The 19,785-nt window shown below is 37.6% G+C and overlaps 1 protein-coding gene across 1 annotated transcript in view; it reads left to right on the top strand.

The window, feature by feature from the left end:
- LOC107684933 (receptor-type tyrosine-protein phosphatase F-like) overlaps positions 1-19,785 on the top strand; it is a 102,027-nt gene that overhangs the window by 23,542 nt on the left and 58,700 nt on the right. Inside the window, exons 4-9 of the mRNA XM_016481319.1 lie at positions 4,688-4,798; positions 9,472-9,483; positions 11,328-11,597; positions 12,511-13,092; positions 13,712-13,845; positions 16,366-16,510. Coding sequence (XP_016336805.1) covers positions 4,688-4,798; positions 9,472-9,483; positions 11,328-11,597; positions 12,511-13,092; positions 13,712-13,845; positions 16,366-16,510 — 1,254 coding nt within the window. The remainder of the gene's footprint in view (positions 1-4,687; positions 4,799-9,471; positions 9,484-11,327; positions 11,598-12,510; positions 13,093-13,711; positions 13,846-16,365; positions 16,511-19,785) is intronic.

Below are 19,785 nucleotides of genomic sequence, written 5' to 3'. Positions count from 1 at the left end.
CTTGATCAGTATATACACAACCTTTGTCCCAGCATTCAACCTGTCTGTGTTCTGATGTCTATATCTGAGGGAAAGAGTACAGAAATACACTATTGTTCAAAAGTTTAGGGTCAGTAAGATTTTATTATTATTTTTTAAATAAATTATTCATTTTATTCAGCAAGGATTAATTAAATTGAACTTTCTCTTCTTCTTCAAAAAACCTAAAAAACATATATCATGAGAAGCATGAAACTTCTTTCTAAAACATCTTACCGACTCCAAACTTTTGAACAGTAGTGTATGTATTACTAAAAAAGATATGCATTATTTTGTAGCGTGTTCACTTAACAAGGAAATGTAGGAATAATTATTGACAATTCTGTGATCATTTACAAACCATTATGTTGTTCCAAACCTGTGGGACACGAAATGAGATATTTTGAAGAATGTCTTGGTTGCTGTTTTACAAGCAGTAAAAAATTACGTTCTGGATATTCTTCAAAATATCTTCTTTTGTGTCCCACAGAAGAACAAATCTGGAATTACACGAGGATGAGTAAATAATGACAGAATTTTCATTTCTAGAGTGAACTCTTTGATGAGGTGAATAAAATAATTGACTCTTGCTAGTTATTATGACATGCATTTGTTGTAGATATTTTCTTAGACCCGAGGCTTATTAAAATTTGCTGTGAGTTTGGGTTTCAGGCTGAAGGCCATCTTTAGAGTCTCCAGAGTGTGTCTTTTACATTCCATTTGGGCTGTGATGAAATTGAAATTTTTTTTTTGTTTTTTTTTGCATACTGCTTATGCTAAAATGAGTATGTATGGGAAATGAGGCCAGGCCCTGATTGTTAAGATGGAGCGTTCGATCAGTCACACAGAATGAAACATGGATTTCAGAAACACGATTGCTAGAGGCGAGTGCTTGACAAAACCGACATTACCCTACTTCAGTTGCACGGTTAGCAATCTCAGTGGTCCCCAATCTCAGACCCCGGAAGCTTTACTGTAAAACGAAGTCGAAAAAGCAAAAAAAAAAAAAAAAGAAGGCGAAAAGTATATTGCACGTAACAAAGGCTTGTTTGTTACTGCAGACTGTTGGAGCACGCCAGCTCACCTTAGGTTTATGAATCAGGAAGTACATCTGGCTTGCGGTGGGGTGCGGTGTCCCAAGTGGTTACTGATTTTTACTGGCTGAATTCTCAGTGTCCGTGGGTGTGATGTTAAATTCTCTCGTTCTCAACAGCAGGTCTTTGTTCAGTTCATCTCCCCTAACTCATATTGTTTTGTATCTCTTTATCAGTGAGGAATATGTATCATCTTCATACATTTTTTTTTGTCCTCATCAAAACACACAGTTTGTCCCACAGTGTGTGTGTGTGTGTGTGTGTGTTTTATTGAAAATTCATGAGGTGACATAATTCATCTCTGGTTGGAAGTGTTAAAGGGATAGATCAAAATACTGTCATCATTTAATCAACCTCATGTCGTTTTAAACGTGTATGACTTTCTTTTGTCTACAGAGCTCAAAATAAGATATTTTGAAGACAGTTTCAACTCTCCATTCAATGGAAGTAAGTCTGGTCCAAAACAATATTTATTGAATGGACAAAAACAAATCTCTTCTTTTGTGTTTTTCAGAAGAAAGAAAGTCATACAGGTTTGGAACTAAATGAGGGTTAGTCAATGATGACAGAATTTTCATTTTGGGGTGAACTATATCTTTAATTTATGATGTCATATCAAACACTTAAAAATACACTTATGATTAAAAAGGATTAAACATTTTTGTCTGTAACTGTCAAAAATGTTAAACCCTTGCTTTAAAAGAAGTAAATAATGAACAATTAATTCAAATTTAAATTCAATTAAAAATGTGAATAAACGTGGTGATTTTCACATTCTTCATTTAGTTTAGATGGAATTTTGTATTATTTTTCTTTATTGTAGTACGTTTACTTTCTTATATGGTACTATCAGTCAGATGTTGTCAGGACTGAGGGGTGTTGGCAATCAGTGCTGAGCAATCTCCGAACTGATTAGTAATTTGCTGCTTGTCAGGGTAAGAAACACCACCAATCAGTTTTCCTTGAACTTGGAGAGTGGGCAAGGTTAGTGGTGCATGTTATTTTTTCCCTGCAGCACTGGGATGCTGGGAAGTAGTCAGGGGTAAAGTGAAGGTGATAACCTATACTATGGTGGTACACCACTGCCAGAGATAAATATGTCTGTTTGCTAGATTAAGAGCATGGCACAGTGTTTTTAAAGCAAATGCCGTATCTGTGGTTAGGACACCCTGATTGATTATTCGTTTGATGTTCATGACTGTTTCAAAGTGGGTAGGTCTAAAGTATCTGCAGCATTTAATGCTGTTTCACATTATAGTGATTTGACTCCTTTTGTATACTGAAGTGATATCTTCAATTAATAAATACATAACCGGTTAAAAATGTGGACTAATTCAATTTTTTTATGTTTTTGAAAGATGTCTTATATGCTCTCCAAGGCTGCATTTATTTGATTAAAAATACAATAAAAACAGTAATATTGTGAAATATTACTACAATTTAAAATAACTATTTCTGTTTTAATATATTTTAAAATGTGGGGTCTTTAGTGTCACATGATCATTTAGAAATGATTTTAATATGCTTTGTACATATATTTTGTGTTAATTATTATCAGTTATTATTGATGCTCAATTATTAATAATGGTTCTTATTATCATCAATGTTGAAAACAGTTATTTTGTGATATATTTTTTTTTCAGGATTCTTTCAATTAAAAGTTCATTGTAAATATCTTTACTGTCAATTTTGATCAATTTAATGTGTTCTTACAGAATCATATTATTATTATTATTATTATTATTGTTATTATTATTATTTTAAATCATTCTTACCCCAAACTTGAATGGTAGTGAATCACAAAACACTGAAATGGTTCTAAATAAGATATTTTGAAGAATGTCTTGGTTGCTGTTTTACAAAATTGTTAAATGGTTCTAGGTTTACACTATTGATAAATATTTCTTGAGCAGCAAATCAGCATATTAGAATGATTTCTGAAGGGTCATGTGACATTGAAGACTGAAGTAATGGCTGCTTAGCAATCACAAGAATAAATTTCATTTTAAAATATTTGAAAACGGTACTTAAATTCTAATATTTCACAATAGTACTGTTTATGTTAAAACTGTTACTGTTTATTACTGTATGTGTTAAAAGACTAATCGAACATTGTTCTCATGTGACCTTATGTAGCACAATCTCTAGCGACCAGACAGGCAGCGTAGTTTTGTACGGTATTGATGTTTTGTTCTTTTTGGTGGGTATAAATATGCCACAGCAGTAATAAAGTCATCGCTGTAGCGTAATTGGCTCTGACTCAATGACATTAATATCCCGAAAGCTTTTTCTAATGACAGTGAAAGGCAAATATGTTGAGTTATAGACTCACTCAACCTGCAAAATCAGCTTTATGCATATGTCTTAGGCAGCATTCTAAGCCAATAAACTATATACACAGAGGAACAGGTCTGACATTTAAACAGGGAGTGTTTACTGATTGTCTGCAGTGAAAGTTTGCTCTTTGGTGGGGAAAGTTGCAACAGGGGATTCATAAACGTGTTCATAAATCAAAGAGGTGACTTTTACTCTTGTTTTTTTTTTTTTTCTTCAGGAGCTCTGCAGATTGAAAACAGCCAGGAATCAGACCAGGGCAAGTACGAATGTGTGGCTACGAACAGCGCCGGGACGCGCTACTCGGCCCCCGCCAATCTCTACGTGCGAGGTAAGCGACGTGCTCCAGGTGCTGCCCCTATCAAAACCGCTTCCTCAACAATGCTTCACACCTTTATTTTGACCATGTTGCAGTTTTGTTTTGACTTCCACGCCTGTTGAACTTTGTCTGACATTTCGGAGCCAAGATAAACAAAAGTTGTTGTCCAAATCATGCTGGAAACAAAACATTCCCTGCTTTGTTTTGAATTCATAGCAACGGAAGCAAAGGTAAACATGCATATTTCTCGCAGTATTTGTTGTGAGAGTGAGAAGACAAAAAGGGTTAACCAAAGGTGAGTGCCACAGAGGACACCTGCAGTATTAATACATGGATTTAGAGGTATAATGGTGTTGAGGCATTGTCTGTGAAACAGAACTCTGGGAGTGCTGTTGTTATGAGTGTCAACCCCTTCAGCTCATGCAGGTAATAACAGGGAGCTTATGGCAGGCTGCCAGTATATGGCCTCCAGCTAGTGACGTTAAGGTGCCACCCAGTAATTGTCACGCAAGAGGTGAAGACTAAGCCTTCTCATGCTTCCTGCCAAACAAACGGCCAAAAATGTTTCATACAATAGGATTAAACTGCAGACGCCATCGTACAACTCAATCACAAGATGTTGCTATGAGTGGCATCTAAACACATTGCAAGTTAATAAAGGGGTTAAATTGTATTTTGCATAAAAATGAAGCTTGTTTTTAGGAGCATTATGCTTTGCATCTTGACATTATTTTATGAAAATTAAACACATTTTTCCCTAAGTTTCCCCTAATGCATCCTGATGTTTTTTTTTTTTATGTCATTATTCTCATTGATTCGATTCGCAGTTTGGTGGGGAAAGTTGCGACGGGGGATTCATAATCGTGTTCTTAAATCAAAGAGGTGACTTTTACCCTTGTTTTTTTCCTCTCTCTCTCTTCAGGAGCTCTGCAGATTGAAAACAGCCAGGAATCAGACCAGGGCAAGTACGAATGTGTGGCTACGAACAGCGCCGGGACGCGCTACTCGGCCCCCGCCAATCTCTACGTGCGAGGTAAGAGCCGTGCTCCAGGTGCCGCCCCTAGCAAAACAACTTCCTCAACAATGCTTCACACCTTTATTTTGACCATGTTGCAATTTTGTTTTGACTTCCACACGTGTTGAACTTTGTCTGACATTTCGGAGCCAAGATAAACAAAAGTTGTTGTCCAAATCATGCTGGAAACAAAACATTCCCTGCTTTGTTTTGAATTCATAGCAACGGAAGCAAAGGTAAACATGCATATTTCTCGCAGTATTTGTTGTGAGAGTGAGAAGACAAAAAGGGTTAACCAAAGGTGAGTGCCACAGAGGACACCTGCAGTATTAATACATGGATTTAGAGGTATAATGGTGTTGAGGCATTGTCTGTGAAACAGAACTCTGGGAGTGCTGTTGTTATGAGTGTCAACCCCTTCAGCTCATGCAGGTAATAACAGGGAGCTTATGGCAGGCTGCCAGTATATGGCCTCCAGCTAGTGACGTTAAGGTGCCACCCAGTAATTGTCACGCAAGAGGTGAAGACTAAGCCTTCTCATGCTTCCTGCCAAACAAACGGCCAAAAATGTTTCATACAATAGGATTAAACTGCAGACGCCATCGTACAACTCAATCACAAGATGTTGCTATGAGTGGCATCTAAACACATTGCAAGTTAATAAAGGGGTTAAATTGTATTTTGCATAAAAATGAAGCTTGTTTTTAGGAGCATTATGCTTTGCATCTTGACATTATTTTATGAAAATTAAACACATTTTTCCCTAAGTTTCCCCTAATGCATCCTGATGTTTTTTTTTTTTATGTCATTATTCTCATTGATTCGATTCTCATGTCATGTAGTCATTTTTACTTTATTTAAATCTTAAAGTAAAATCTTAAATCAAAAGCCATAAAAATACCATGTGATTTATAAATATTTTGCAAATTATTATTTGGTATTTGATATTTAAATTATTTATTAAATATTACCGTATTTATAAATATTTTGTTGTTTAGATTACATATTGTTTTTTTATTATTATTTATTAAATTCTGCCTGATTCATAATACTTTGTAGTTTAAATGATAAGTGTTTTCTTGCCGTTTTTGTTTTGCCCATTATTTATAGTACATTACAGTTTGATTTGTGCCTAATTGTCATGGACTTTATGTCACAATTCAAATCCTAATATTCTTAAAAATAAGCTTTTCTTTTTACAAAATATTATTTTCTTGCTATTCTCTTTTCATTTTCTGGTAAAATATGATCTGCACATGTTCTTAACAGGCTTGTTGTCTATGGAATTCAATTAATATTTAAATTATTATTATTATTATTATATATTTTTTTAATCAGTCTGTATGACCCTACTTTTCACTACAAAAAAAGCGAAAGTGTGCAGCCAAAATAACAATAATAAAAACAGGAATTTTTGGAGCTAGATCAACAGCTAACTTCCTCAGAGTTGACAGGTGCATAATGGGTCGCCTTTATCCATCTGTCCATCGCAGCCTGGGTGTGGCCGCTTGTTTTTCAAAGTGTCTCTGTAAAACGGCTAATCATGCTTTCTCTTCAAGGGTGTTCAGCACAGTGTCCTGGTACCATTCCTCAGCCTCCCGTCCCCGCTCATTTATCTGCTCACACTAGATGAGTTGGGTGTCTAAGACTGCCGGCCTGTCAGTGGATCTATGTATTCAATAGCTGCTTCCTTTTTCCTTGGCCTCATCACTTTTCTGGGAGCTGTCTAAATGCTCTATGACTGTCTCTGTCTCTCGTTCTCCCGCTTTGTCCGTCTGTCTGACAGAGGACTATATCACCTGGGAGAATCACAGTCATGTATACCGGCTGTATATGTGAATGCTCATTTGTCAGCCGCTTATTCCATAGTGAAAAGTTGTCAAACACTGTCTGCTCTCCTTCCTCTGCTCCTGAAACTGACAACAAATCAAATAGAGTGGGCACACACTTCATACCCACCTGTCTGTTTATTATATCTTGTGTGAATGTGTGTGTGGGGGTCCGTTTACCTTTGTTTAATATTTAAGGAAGATGATTTTTAATATCTCTAATGCCTGTCACTCAGCTAGTTTTGTATTGTAGCGTTACATTGGCAGTCCTAACAAGCCTTACCTGACATCATTATCTTTCATGTGTCAATGTGTGGAAGAATTTGGCCCAGGGCTCTTTTAGAGGACCTCAGTGGTCTCTCTGCCTCACTGGAGATATGGTTATGTATGCTCACATGCATACAGAGACAGCTATCAGAAAATGTTCAATCATTCTGAGTTGTGTGTATAGCAGTAATGTTACTCCTCCAACATATGTTAGGAAAATTCTAATAATATGTCAGTTGTGCTGTGCTTTTCCGATTGTTGGACTTTTTTTGTGGATGTCTGTTAAAACAAAAAATAAAAGTTAATTTTGACTATTACTTAATAGCTCACATCTGAGACTGTATTTCTGACTATTGCAACTTTATTTCTCGTAAATTGACTTTAAGTCTCACAAAATGGACTTTATGTCTCAGTGACTTTATTTATCATTATGTGGCTTAATTTCTTATTTTAAGAATTAATTTTTTTACAATTAATGCTTTTATTTTTTTACTGTAAGGTATAAACGGGCTCCCATACAGTATTTGTGCCACAAAAGTCTGGTGTTAATAAGAGTCTCTGAAAAAAATAATGAGAGGGACAACCATTTTCTGTAACCTAACTGACTTCCTTAAATTAATATCTGTCATTAACCTGTATTAATGTGATTGTGTTTCCTATAAAATATTTTCTTTCACATTTATCTTATGATAGGCTTGTATTTACCTTTATCATTGTAAACCTACAATATCTATGAGATATATGGTACAGTATATACAAATCTTTTTCAAATGGAGTGTCGTGATATGAGTGTCTCTCGGTCTTTGTTAGCGTTTCCATTGCATTTTTCGAACCGCCGTGAAATTATTCACAAATGTGTTTTCATGTTCTTTTGTCTCCCATTTGTCTCTGTCTTTCAACTTCATCTCCATATCACTTGGTCCAACTTGCACCTCATGTCTTAGACCCTCGTGGAGGTTGGTTCTTTTCACTCTTAACTGCTTCTTGCAGAGCTCAAACTGGATCCCTCTTTAATCAGAGACCCTTGTTATCAATCACTCCCTCTGCTATGTCGCCCCTCACTTATGTGTTCAGGCTTAATGTGTCGTTCAGGTGGTTTGCATGAGTTTGATAGTCCATGACGTAGGGGCTGTTTTCATAGATTACACCTGGTGCTGGATTAAAACGGATAGCAATGTTATTTAATCCAAACTAGTTTTAATCTGTGTAAAACATCAAAACAACATATAAATAATCATTTATAATAATAGTTTTATTATTTTAATTATTTCATTTAATTATTTCATTTCATTTAATTTAAAACCTCTTTTTTGTCATGTTTATCTAACAGTTTTTTTGTTTAATCTCACAATGCATGTATGCTAGCAACTCCTATAACCTAACTGACTCCCTTACATTAATACCATTAACCTGTATCAATGTGAGTGTGTTCTCTACAGACATTGAATAATAAATTGCATACATTTATTTTATGTTTATCTTATAATAGGCATGTATTTACCTTTAACATAGTAAACCTACAGTATATATCAGGGGTGTCAAACTCAATTCCTGGAGGGCCGGAGTCCTGCAGAGTTTTATTCCAAACCTGCTCCAACACACATACCATGTAGTTTTCAAATAAGCCTGAAGGACTTGATAAGTTGGATCAGGTGTGTTTAATTAGGGTTGAATCTGAGCTCTGCAGGTCTCCGGCCCTCCAGGAATTGAGTTTGACACCCCTGGTATATGATATATTGTAGAATATACACAAATCTTTTTTTAAACAGAGTGTTGTGATTTGATTGTGTCTCTGTCTTTGTTATAGACTCCATTGCATTTTCTAACTGCTATGAAATTATTCATAAATGTCTTTCATGTTCTCTTGTCTCCCATTTGTCTGTCTTTCAATTTCATCTCCATCATATAACCTGCTCGAACTCTCACCTCATATAGCAATCCCTCGAGGAGGTTGGTTCTTTTCACTCTTAGCCACGTCTTGCAGACCTCAAACTGGATCCCTCTTTAAGAGAGACCCTTGTTATCAATCTTACTCCCTCTACTATAGCAATGTTAGAAATGTTATTTAGTCCAAACTAGTTGTAATCTGTTTAAAACATCTCGCTTAAATTTGACAAACAATGATTTATAATAATATTTGTTAATGATAATATCTGTTTAATTTAATTTAATTTAATTTAATTTAAAGTGTCACATTATCCTACAGAAATCATTCTAATATGCTGATTTGGTGCTCAAGAAACATTTCTTATTATTGTCAGTGTTACAAATTCAGGTTATGCTGCTTAATTTTTTTGGATTCTTTGATGAACAAAAAGTGTGAAGGACAGCATTTATTTGAAATGGAAATCTTTTGTAACATTATAAATGTATTTTCTGTCACAATGAACATGCAGTGATACAAATCTAACTTTTTCAAATGGAGTGTCATGATTAGATTGTGTCTCTCTGTCTTTATTAGACATTCCATTGCATTTTTCTAACTGCCATAAAACTATTTACAAATCAGTTTTCATGTTCTCTTGTCTCCCATTTGTCTCTCTCTTTCAATTTCATCTCCATATCACTTGGTCAAACTCACACCTCATGTCTTAGACCCTCGAGAAGGTTGGTCCTTTTCACTCTTAACTGCTTCTTGCAGACCTCAAACTGGATCCCTCTTTAATCAGAGACCCTTGTTATCAATCACTCCCTCTGCTATGTCACCCCTCACCTATGTGTTCAGGCTTAATGTGTCGTGTCAGGTGACTTGCATGAGCTTGATAGTCCGTGAAGTGGGAGCTGCTCTAAAACTAAAAGAAATAGCAATGTGATTTGGTCCAAACAAGTTTTAATTTGTTTAAATAATTTAATTTAATTTAATTTAATACCTCTTTTTTGTCAGGTTCAAGTGTCCGTTTTATTCCACAATGCATGTATGGTTTTGCTCATGAATAGAAACTCTTTCAACCAACCTGCTCCCTGTTACCTGAAGTTTTATAATAGAAATATCACCATTTTACTTCTGTTGTATTACTACCCACACTGACTTTCCATTCTTTTACTACAAATCATCGCCACCGTATGCCCATGTCCATAGTCACGGTTTGTCAGTGTCACAGAGTTCCCTGGAAATCAATAAAGTGAATATTTGTATTTCTTAGACATGCTATTGCTACTGTAATTTCTTTGCAACAGCGGACTTGAAGTACTTTGAATTTCACATTGCCTAATTCAAAGAAAAAATGCTCAAGACTCTATCGTTTTGCCTTTACAGTGCAAACATAATGAGGAGAATAACAAGCTTGGTCGCGGTGTGTATCTGAAAATAAAATGAGAGCGCATAGTCGAGAATCCAATTTCAGGAGGACCTGTGCAAAAACCAATTATTGCCTATGCCATTTCTCCATAGACAGACATGAGGCAGTGGGTCATTAACACAAATTGGAAGAGTCTGTTTAATGTGCTGCTGTTTTATACTCCTATTTTGGGAGAACAGGAGCGAAAAGTCTCTCCAGCTTGTGCTTCTTGTAAATAGTTCAGCATTAGCATCCTCAGTGATGGCCACCAGCTACGATTCTGAGCACTGCACAATAGAGACTGAAACACATCTAGTATTTGCATTGATAACAGAGTACCGTTTAAAAACGTTGATGTTTCTCTTGTGCTGATCCTTGTGAATTAGTTCCTCGTACACCATGAGCTTGGCCTCGTGCAGTCGAGTCAGTTAATGTCAAGGCAAGTTTGAATTCCATTCAGACTCCACATTGATAGTTCGCCTCTCTCCTCCCCATCTCTGCACAGTGTCAGCAGGCTCCTTTTGGTCTCCATGGGAACCTCTTTTAATGTCAGGTTTATCTGCATATCAGAGGCTCACAAAGAGAAGGGCCCAGTGAACAATGCATCTCCCACAAGGTCTCGGACAGGTTCCCGAATCCAGGCAGGACTGAGCAACAACAGACCAGGGTCTCAGTGCCACCGGGCGATAAACTTACAGAGAAAACTTGCATCCTGCAATGCCTCAGCGAGGATGTTTTTTTTCTTCTTCTCAAATCCACAATTCAATAAAGCTCCCCTTTGGCATGAATTTTAATGTCTCACTCTATAAGAAATACCATTACGATGCCTTCTTCACCCTTCCCCCAGCACATATTGGTTTATCGCCCTCTTCTGCACATATGTATGAGCCACAGTTTTGACTTCCTTCCTCCAGTTGTTAAGCTTCAGGCTTTAACAAATGGAAAAAGTGACAGCTCTGCCCTTGAAACAAATTTGTTTGACCTGTCAGCACAACTTCATGTTAGTTTGTTCATGTTAGTGACATAGCCCTAGTAATCAAACTAGAGATGTAGTAATCACAATAGATTTCCCTGTATATGGTCTTTTCCAAACTGTTTTTGTATCAAAAGTTGACATAAGAGAACAAAATACTACCTGTTGAAACTCACCCTGGATGTTCTTCTCTCTGGTAGTACGGCGAGTGCCGCCCCGTTTCTCTATCCCACCTACCAATCACGAGGTGATGCCAGGGGGCAGTGTCAACCTCACCTGTGTGGCGGTAGGTGCCCCCATGCCCTATGTCAAATGGATGGCTGGTGAGGTGGAGCTCACCAAGGACGAGGAGATGCCCGTGGGACGCAATGTCCTGGAGCTCACCAACATCCATCAGTCGACCAACTACACCTGTGTGGCTATTTCATCTCTCGGTATGATCGAGGCAACCGCACAAGTTTCTGTCAAAGGTAAGATCCCTGAAAGAGTGATCTCTCCACTAAAAAATTATTTTGCCTAAAATAATAATTTACATTAAAGGCCCAGGTATACTTGGTGCATTGAGCACGCAAACCATTAAAAGTATACTCAATTGATGTGACTGATGCGTTCAGCATGTGTACTTCCTGCAGTAGTAGATCTTTGTTTTTGATCTTTAGTTGAACTTTGTTTTGAGCCGGAGCAGAATGTGTACAAGGGAAGTGTACTTTAGGTTTTAGATCAGGTATGTGTATTAAGAACATAAATTGGTTCATTTCTGTAGATTTTCTGTAGGTTTAAAGATTCTGTAGACACTTATTTTACCCAAGACTCTGAACAGGTTGTCAGAGACTAGAAAAAGTTCTGTTCTAACTGCAACCCTAAGGGTCTCACCAGCTGTTTGGTACGTCTGGCAAATACACACAATGAAAAAACATGGACACTCGCTCTGTGTTGACAGCTTTAGGGACTTCCCACGTTTTACTGTGGGATCTGAGAAAATGAAAGGCTTTAGATTATTCTGAGCATGTGTTTACCCAGACCAGATGTCTGGAGCTGTATCAGTGCAGCTGGTCCCACCAGACAACACCGAGTCCTGCCAGACTTCGTTCCTCGTCACCATGGCTGCCTCTATTGATTGCACTTTGCACTTCACCAATCAATATGGACTCGGAGAATGTCACCGACATTTGTCTGGAGTCCAGCCACAAATCTTAAAGACACAATGACGAGGCGGCACGGGCTGCCTTTCTGTGAATCACCAATTCTAACACAAGCCTTTCTTCTTTCTCATTCTGTCTTACATTGCCTGTCTTTCTCTATTTTAGGAGTGCGCCGAGTAGGCAGCTTAGCCTACATACGCTGTCATCGGTTTAATTTCCTTTCTTATCTTTTGCTCCTCAGCTCTCCCAAAGCCTCCTACGTCTCTAATTGTGACGGAAACCACAGCTACCAGTGTTACACTGACATGGGATTCTGGAAACCCTGAACCTGTGTCTTACTACATTATCCAGTACCGGGCCAAGACCTCGGACTCCAACTTCCAGGAAGTGGATGGTGTTGCCACCACACGTTATAGCATCGGTGGTCTCAGCCCTTATTCTGAGTATGAGTTCCGCGTCATGGCGGTCAACAACATTGGCCGTGGTCCACCCAGCGACCCAGTTGAGACACGGACGGGTGAGCAAGCACCTTCCTCCCCACCACTGCATGTCCAGGCACGTATGCTGAGTGCCAGCACCATGTTGGTGCAGTGGGAACCGCCGGAGGAACCTAATGGTCAGATTAGAGGCTATCGCATCTACTACACATCTGACCTGGACACGCCTCTCAGTGCCTGGCAGAAACACAACACGGACGACAGCCGTCTCACCACAATCTCGAACCTGACCCCCGACATCACCTACAGCCTGCGTGTGTTGGGCTTTACATCTGTAGGGGACGGACCCCCATGTGATGTGTTGCAGGTCAAGACGCAACAAGGAGGTAATTTTTAGCGTTAATGAATAAATACATTGATGCTTTTACATAGGGCTGGGTAAAAAATATATTTTTTGCTGATCAGTCATGATGTCGCATGCAATAATATGTTGCATGATCAATGTAGTCTGATTCATTAACAAGGGACTCGTATGAACTGGTTCTTTTTAGTGAATCAAAAACATACAGTATAGTGTGACCATTATAGTCTGACTCATGAACAAATAACTCTCAATAATAGGTTATTTTTTGTGAATTCAGTCAAACTACGCAACCACTTCTGGTTATGAAATATATTAACATATTATAGGATAGATGGATTGGGCCCTGTAGTTATATATTTTTTTCTCCATATTTTTGTAATATACCAATTTTTTTTCAAAGTTTCTTCATATAATTTACAGCAAAAGCTTGGAGATAATTTTTTTAGAAGCAAAATTGACATTAAAATGTACCGTGATGCATCAGAATCATAATGAAATTGATTTGAATTGGAATCTAATTGAATCAGGAAATGTGTATCAATACCCAACCCTAATTTTGCATAGTGCATTTTCATTTCAGTACCATAAAAATACTTGTGCATCTGTTGTCGCTAACATCTCTTTATCTATTGAATTTCAAGTACCTGCTCAGCCTTCCAACTTTGAGGCTGAAGCAGAGCTGGATACGCGGATCCAGCTAACTTGGCTGTGGCCAGTACAGGACCCCATCATCAAATATGAGCTGCTATATTGGGAGGCTGACTCAGAGAACAAGGTATCACGCCAGTGCTTGTTTCTGCCTGATTCATTCAGAATTACAAGCAGACCAGATATTGAACGTGTGCAGCTGTTGCTGTGGGCCATGGATACAAATGAAAGATAGCCAAAATTGACATTTCACAAAATGACTGCAGGCAAAAGTCTGCAGTCAGTTGATAGAATTAGATTGTACAAAAACAGAACGTACTTATCAATGCTCAGTGCTTGACAGCATTTCTACCTGATGCCAGAATGGGCTGTTTGGATGTGTTTTCTTGATGTCAGTTCATCCACATTGAGATCAGATGTCTTATGCACACTCATCGTGATAGCCACCAGTGTGTCTGTATGCTTATAAAGTACTTCTCAGTTTTTTTGTGAAAAACTTCTGTGCCCACCCCATTCATCTTAAAATGAATAATGAGAAAAATGTATGTAGATTTATTCATTTAGCTGATACGTACTGAGAAAAAAATAGCAGCCTACAATATCAGCTGTTAAAAGTTTGCTGATAAATAATACTGAAATAATAATAGCCTACTGAAAACTGCATGTTCTGTCAGTTGTCACATTTCTGTTGAATAATGTAAATTCATACTTTGTGAAAACATACTGAAATGTAAGCCATTATTTACTCAAAATCTCTCTTCCCACGATCTGATGCGCACACATAAGTGCAGTGCAGTAGGCATGTTTAACAACATATAAGGAGAACAGAGCGGAGTTTATTGTGATTGCGGTAGATTTTAATTTTTAAAGTGATACTTAGACTTGACAACTACATTTTCCACTGCCCACTTAAAATACAGCCCCATGACCACTGTGTTAAAGTCTTGATGAAACAGAAGTAGCGACAGATCTTTTCTTCTGTATTGTGAAATGGATTGTTGAAGAAAAATGTTGAACAGGACTGGGTTTTATCCAATGATTGTTGATTGGATAGAGACCGATCTGAATGCAAGCTTGCAGTCGATTGTAAGAAAGGGTCGGCTGTAAGCTGGCTAAATGATTGGAGCACGTGTCTGATGAAGTCTGTCGTTTCACCAGAAGATTGAGTTATGTTCATTAAAAATGACAAGGTCAAAAAAAAAAAGCATATGCATGGATGAATTGTTCACAATAAGGTCAATAACATGCCATTATAAAACAGACAGTGAATTTTCATTTAATTCTGACTTTAAAATAAACATACGGAAGTTTCTTGTGATCACGACTTAATTTTCTCGACATAACAAAAGTTGTTTTCTCATTATCACAACTTAATTTTCTCATGATTTCGACATAACAAAAATGGTTCTTTTAACAATGATTGTTTGATTTTTAAACCTTGACGGGGACATTCTTAACCTGGCTTAATGCGTTAATTGAGAGTGTTTTTTTGCAATGCGTTTAATTCCGCGTTAATCGTTTTCCTCCCATAGAATACCTACTGTACGGACAACACTTAACGTGGCTTAATGTGTTAAGGCAGTGTTTTTAAAAGACCAAACTCAGTAAACACATCATTAATAAAGCATTCTCTGTACCGACAAGCAAATGAGCCCATAATAAGAACGTGATGCGTTTAACGCATTAAGCGTTTCCAAAACTGTTATAAGACGTTATGTTCGCATCCTGGACTCCTCTTCTTGTCTGTACATAGCCTATTATAATTTACTAATAATGTGTTTAATGAGTTTGGTCTTTTAAAAACACTCTCTAAACGCATTAAGCAACATTAAGCATTTTACAATGCCCCTTTTGAAGTGCAAATGATCAACAGATAATAGGCCTACTGTATCTTGTATTTCAGCAAATGTTGCTTCACTTAGAAATAACGTGATTTTACACTACACATTGTATTTGTGTATTTGTGTAATTAACATTAAATGGTCTAACAACAAATTGCATTCACCGCAAGTGCAGGCGGAGCGCCTTCAAAAGGAATGCAGAGAAGAAGCCTTCTATTCTAAAAATCTTCAGCTGCTTGGATTCAACTCACTTTATTTTCCTCGTTCGTTTGAAATAAGATTAAGCTATATATAATAATAAATTATAATAATTTGTTTGTGATTTTTATTAGTCATGTAGGATAGGCTGTGATGTGAGTTACAAGCTTGAGATGCTGTTATGTGTGTTCGGTTTACAAAGAAATGTAGAAAATATAAAAGATTAGGCCACAACACCATATAAAATCATTGAACTAAATTATACACATATGTAAATCACATTTCTTATTAATATACATTTATTAACGATAAAGATTAAAAATAAGAAAGATGCACATTACACGCCTGTTGTAAATGAGTAACTGTGATGAGTCGTGCAGCAGTAATAATGTAGGATAACAGATACAATTTCAAGCAAAATTATCATATTTATTCAAGCATTTAACATTTATAAGTTAATTAAATGTCAGCAATGAACTGCACAAATTATAGCGATCAGGAAAAAAATAATAATGCATGGCCGCTTAAAACATCCGTATAAACATGTCTACAAGGCCAAGTAAAGCGATGGAGAGATGGTTATGGAATTTTTTATGTTTCCTCTTCAGATCCATGTCACCTTTGACCCTGCCGGCTCATACGCTGTTGAAGGTCTGAAGCCGGACACTCTGTATAAATTCTCCTTGGCGGCCCGCTCTGAAATGGGGCTAGGGGTCTTTACTCAACCCATTGAAGCCAGGACTGCCCAGTCCAGTAAGTGTCCTCTTTTTTTCATCTTCATCATGTCAACTAACCTAGACTTGTCCCTATGGACAAACCAGAGGACCTCTTTTCCCTTCCTTTCTCAAGCTATTGTCTACAGTCTCCACCATTAATTATCTTACACCTCTAAGCCAGGGAATACCTTTATACATTGACAAGGGCAAAAGGTATGTTCGGTGTCTGCTTGTGCCTTTGTCTTCATTATTTTGGTTTATAGGCTATCAATGTGATTTGTTATTGCTGCAATGTTAAAAGCCAGAGAAGTGAAGCCTACTCAAGTTGAAGCACTACATTTGTGCTAAATGTAACGCTCTGCTTGCATATAACCTAACCTTTCTCACTTGCACCCACATATCAAAAGACAATGTTCAGAGAATATATAACAAAATTTACAGTCATGTCGCAGTATCAGAGTACTTCCTTTCCCCCTGAGTCTCTCACAGCCTCATGTTCTTCTAGAGACCTGTCTATCACCTCCTCTGGGACTCAAAAAGACCCTTTGATCTTTGAGTTTTGTGTCAGGACGCCTCGTGCTCAATCCCACCGTGGGCGCCAAGAGTGGTGCGACGTCACCAAACTGCTCTGGTTGTTAACAAAGGAATGCGAGCATGTTAAAATGTCCCAGCGTACATTCTTCTTCTTGTTCTTATTCCTCTCAGCCATCTCTCTTTTCTTCCTTAGTTAATTATTGTTATTTTTTTATTACACATTTATGTTTATCATATACAGCTGCATGAATGAATGCCATTTAGCTTTTTCATTGTAAAATGTTGTTGTGCTGTTGTCGTAATTTTTTTATGCTTCTGGACTGTGCTGTGTTGTGCAGAAACATTTAATTTGGTAGCTCACCTGATCTCCATCCCTCTCAGAATTAATTAAATATGCCTTGCTGGTGTTGCGCTTATCTCAGCCACTCAGAAGTGGCACCAAGCCTGCCAAAAGAAGCTAGCAGCACACGCTATCGTAGGCAGGATGGTCGAGTATGCTCTCAGATGCGTCAGCTGCCACACTCACTGACACTTGGATCTCTGACAAACGGGGGGCTGTTGTCTCCCAGCCAGTAGACTGACTGAGAATGTGTGAACGCCTGTTAAAACACAAGCCGATGGCCTTTCCCCTGCTTGTCAACACATAAACAGAGAAAGGCAGTAAACGACGGTGACTTACTGATCGCTGTGACCAGGGTGAGAAATTAACACACACCACCAGCCAAATGAGGATACTTTTAGGCAGTGGCAGGTCATTTTAGTCAGTCTTAGATTGTATGGTAACAACAACACACACATAGCTGTTAAAAACATTACCATTTAAAAGCTTGGGGTCGGTATGTTTTTTTGTTTTGTTTTGTTTTTGGAATAAGTCTCTTATGTTCACCAAGGCTGCGTCTATTTGATCAAAAATACAGTGAAAACAGTGAAATATTATTACAATTTAAAATACATTTTTAAATATATTAGATATTATATTAGAGATTATATATTTTCCGTAGTTATTTTCAGCAGCCATTACTCCAGTGTCACATGATCCTTCAGAATTCTAATATGCTGATTTCTATTGAGATTCAGTTCTCGGACAGATGTCCTGACATTTTCCTTCAGAATTTGCTGGTATAATTCAGAATTCATTGTTCCATCAATGATGGCAAGCCGTCCTGATGCAGCAAAACAGGCCCAAACCATGATACTACCACCACCAAGTTTCACAGATGGGATAAGGTTCTTATGCTGGAATGCCGTGTTTTCTTTCTCCAAACATAATGCTGCTCCTCACTTCTTCTGTAGATGAGGCTGGATCATGAATGATTCGCGCGAACATGGACGCGTTTATGTAGATCGGGGACGCATTCTCTTCAGAAACAGTCAATCAAACTATCATGGGAGGGGCCTGTCTGTGTGACGTCATAGGCAAGTAGCATCCTATGACCCCTTTAAACCAAGATGTTCTATTTTGGTCTCATCCATCCACAAAACATTTCTCCAGTATTCCTCTGGTTGTCCACACCCTGCAGTCCTTTGAAACCTAGTGGACTTTTACACGTCTTGCTTTTAGAGTGTTCTTTTTTGGTGGAGCACTCCCGGGGAGGGTAACCGTGTTCTTGAATTTCCTCCATTTGTACACAGTCTGTCTGACCGTGGATTGGTGGGGTCCAAACTCTTTAGAGATGGCTTTGAAACCTTTTCTAGCCTGATGAACAACATCGATTTTCTGAGGTCTTCAGAGATCTCTTTTGTTTGTGCCATGATACACTTCCACAAACATGACCAAACTTTGATAGATCCCTGTTCTTTAAATAAAACAGGGCACACACTGACACCTGACCAGTCATCTCACTGATTAAAAACACCTCTGAACAGATGGACTCAAATGTCACCTTCAAATTAACAGCTAATCCTAGAGATTCACATACTTTTGCTTCTCACAGATATGTAATATTGGATCATTTTCCTGAATAAATAAATGACAAAGTATATATTTTCATATCATTTGTTTGATTGGATTCTCTTTGTCAACTTTCAGGACTTGCATGAAAATCTGATTATAATAAAATCTGGTTATATTTATGCAGAAATATAGACAATTTTAAAGGGTTCACAAACTTTCAAGCAGCACTGTATATTTCTTTTTAGTAATTTCAAAAACATAACCCAACACATCAACTTTAGAGCTTATCCAAACCAATATTTAATAGACTATATTGTAAAATAAAACTGCAAAAAAACAGTGTCAGGATTTAATGTTTTGTGCATTTGTCCAGTTTCACATACATAGTTATTTTGAAAAATAATAATAATAATAATACTAATATATAAATAATAAAAAATTTGAGTGTCAAATTTGTACAATTCCAGCCACAGACGGTGGTGAACAGAATAGTTAGTATTACACCCTGGTTCTGTCTTAGTATCATTTGCAGATGGTTGTGCCGAGCAGTACTGAATTTTTTCAGTTTTTGAAATCACAGCAAAGTAAAAAAAAATAAAACATTATAACTTAAATGGCTTCAAAGTCATGAAATCAGTTTAGAATTCTAATTTGAAATTAGACAAAAATACAACACTAAGTAAGATGTTCTCTATTGTTGTGCCAACCAGTCCAGTCCAGAAGCAAGCTTGCTTTAAGTTGTTTAATTTTGCTTGATGCCCTCCCCGTTGCCTTGCCCCCACCTGCAGCCCCCTCAGCCCCCCCTCAAGACGTGCACCTGCTCAGTCTGAGCTCCACCAGCATCAAGGTGAGTTGGGTGGCGCCGCCCGCCGCTAGTCGCGACG

Source organism: Sinocyclocheilus anshuiensis, unplaced genomic scaffold (genome assembly GCF_001515605.1).
Source record: "Sinocyclocheilus anshuiensis isolate Anshui unplaced genomic scaffold, SAMN03320099.WGS_v1.1 scaffold673, whole genome shotgun sequence".
NCBI classification, from domain to species: domain Eukaryota; kingdom Metazoa; phylum Chordata; class Actinopteri; order Cypriniformes; family Cyprinidae; genus Sinocyclocheilus; species Sinocyclocheilus anshuiensis.
The sequence above is the reverse complement of the archived record's forward strand: the minus strand, read 5'-3'. Positions and strand labels throughout refer to the sequence as shown.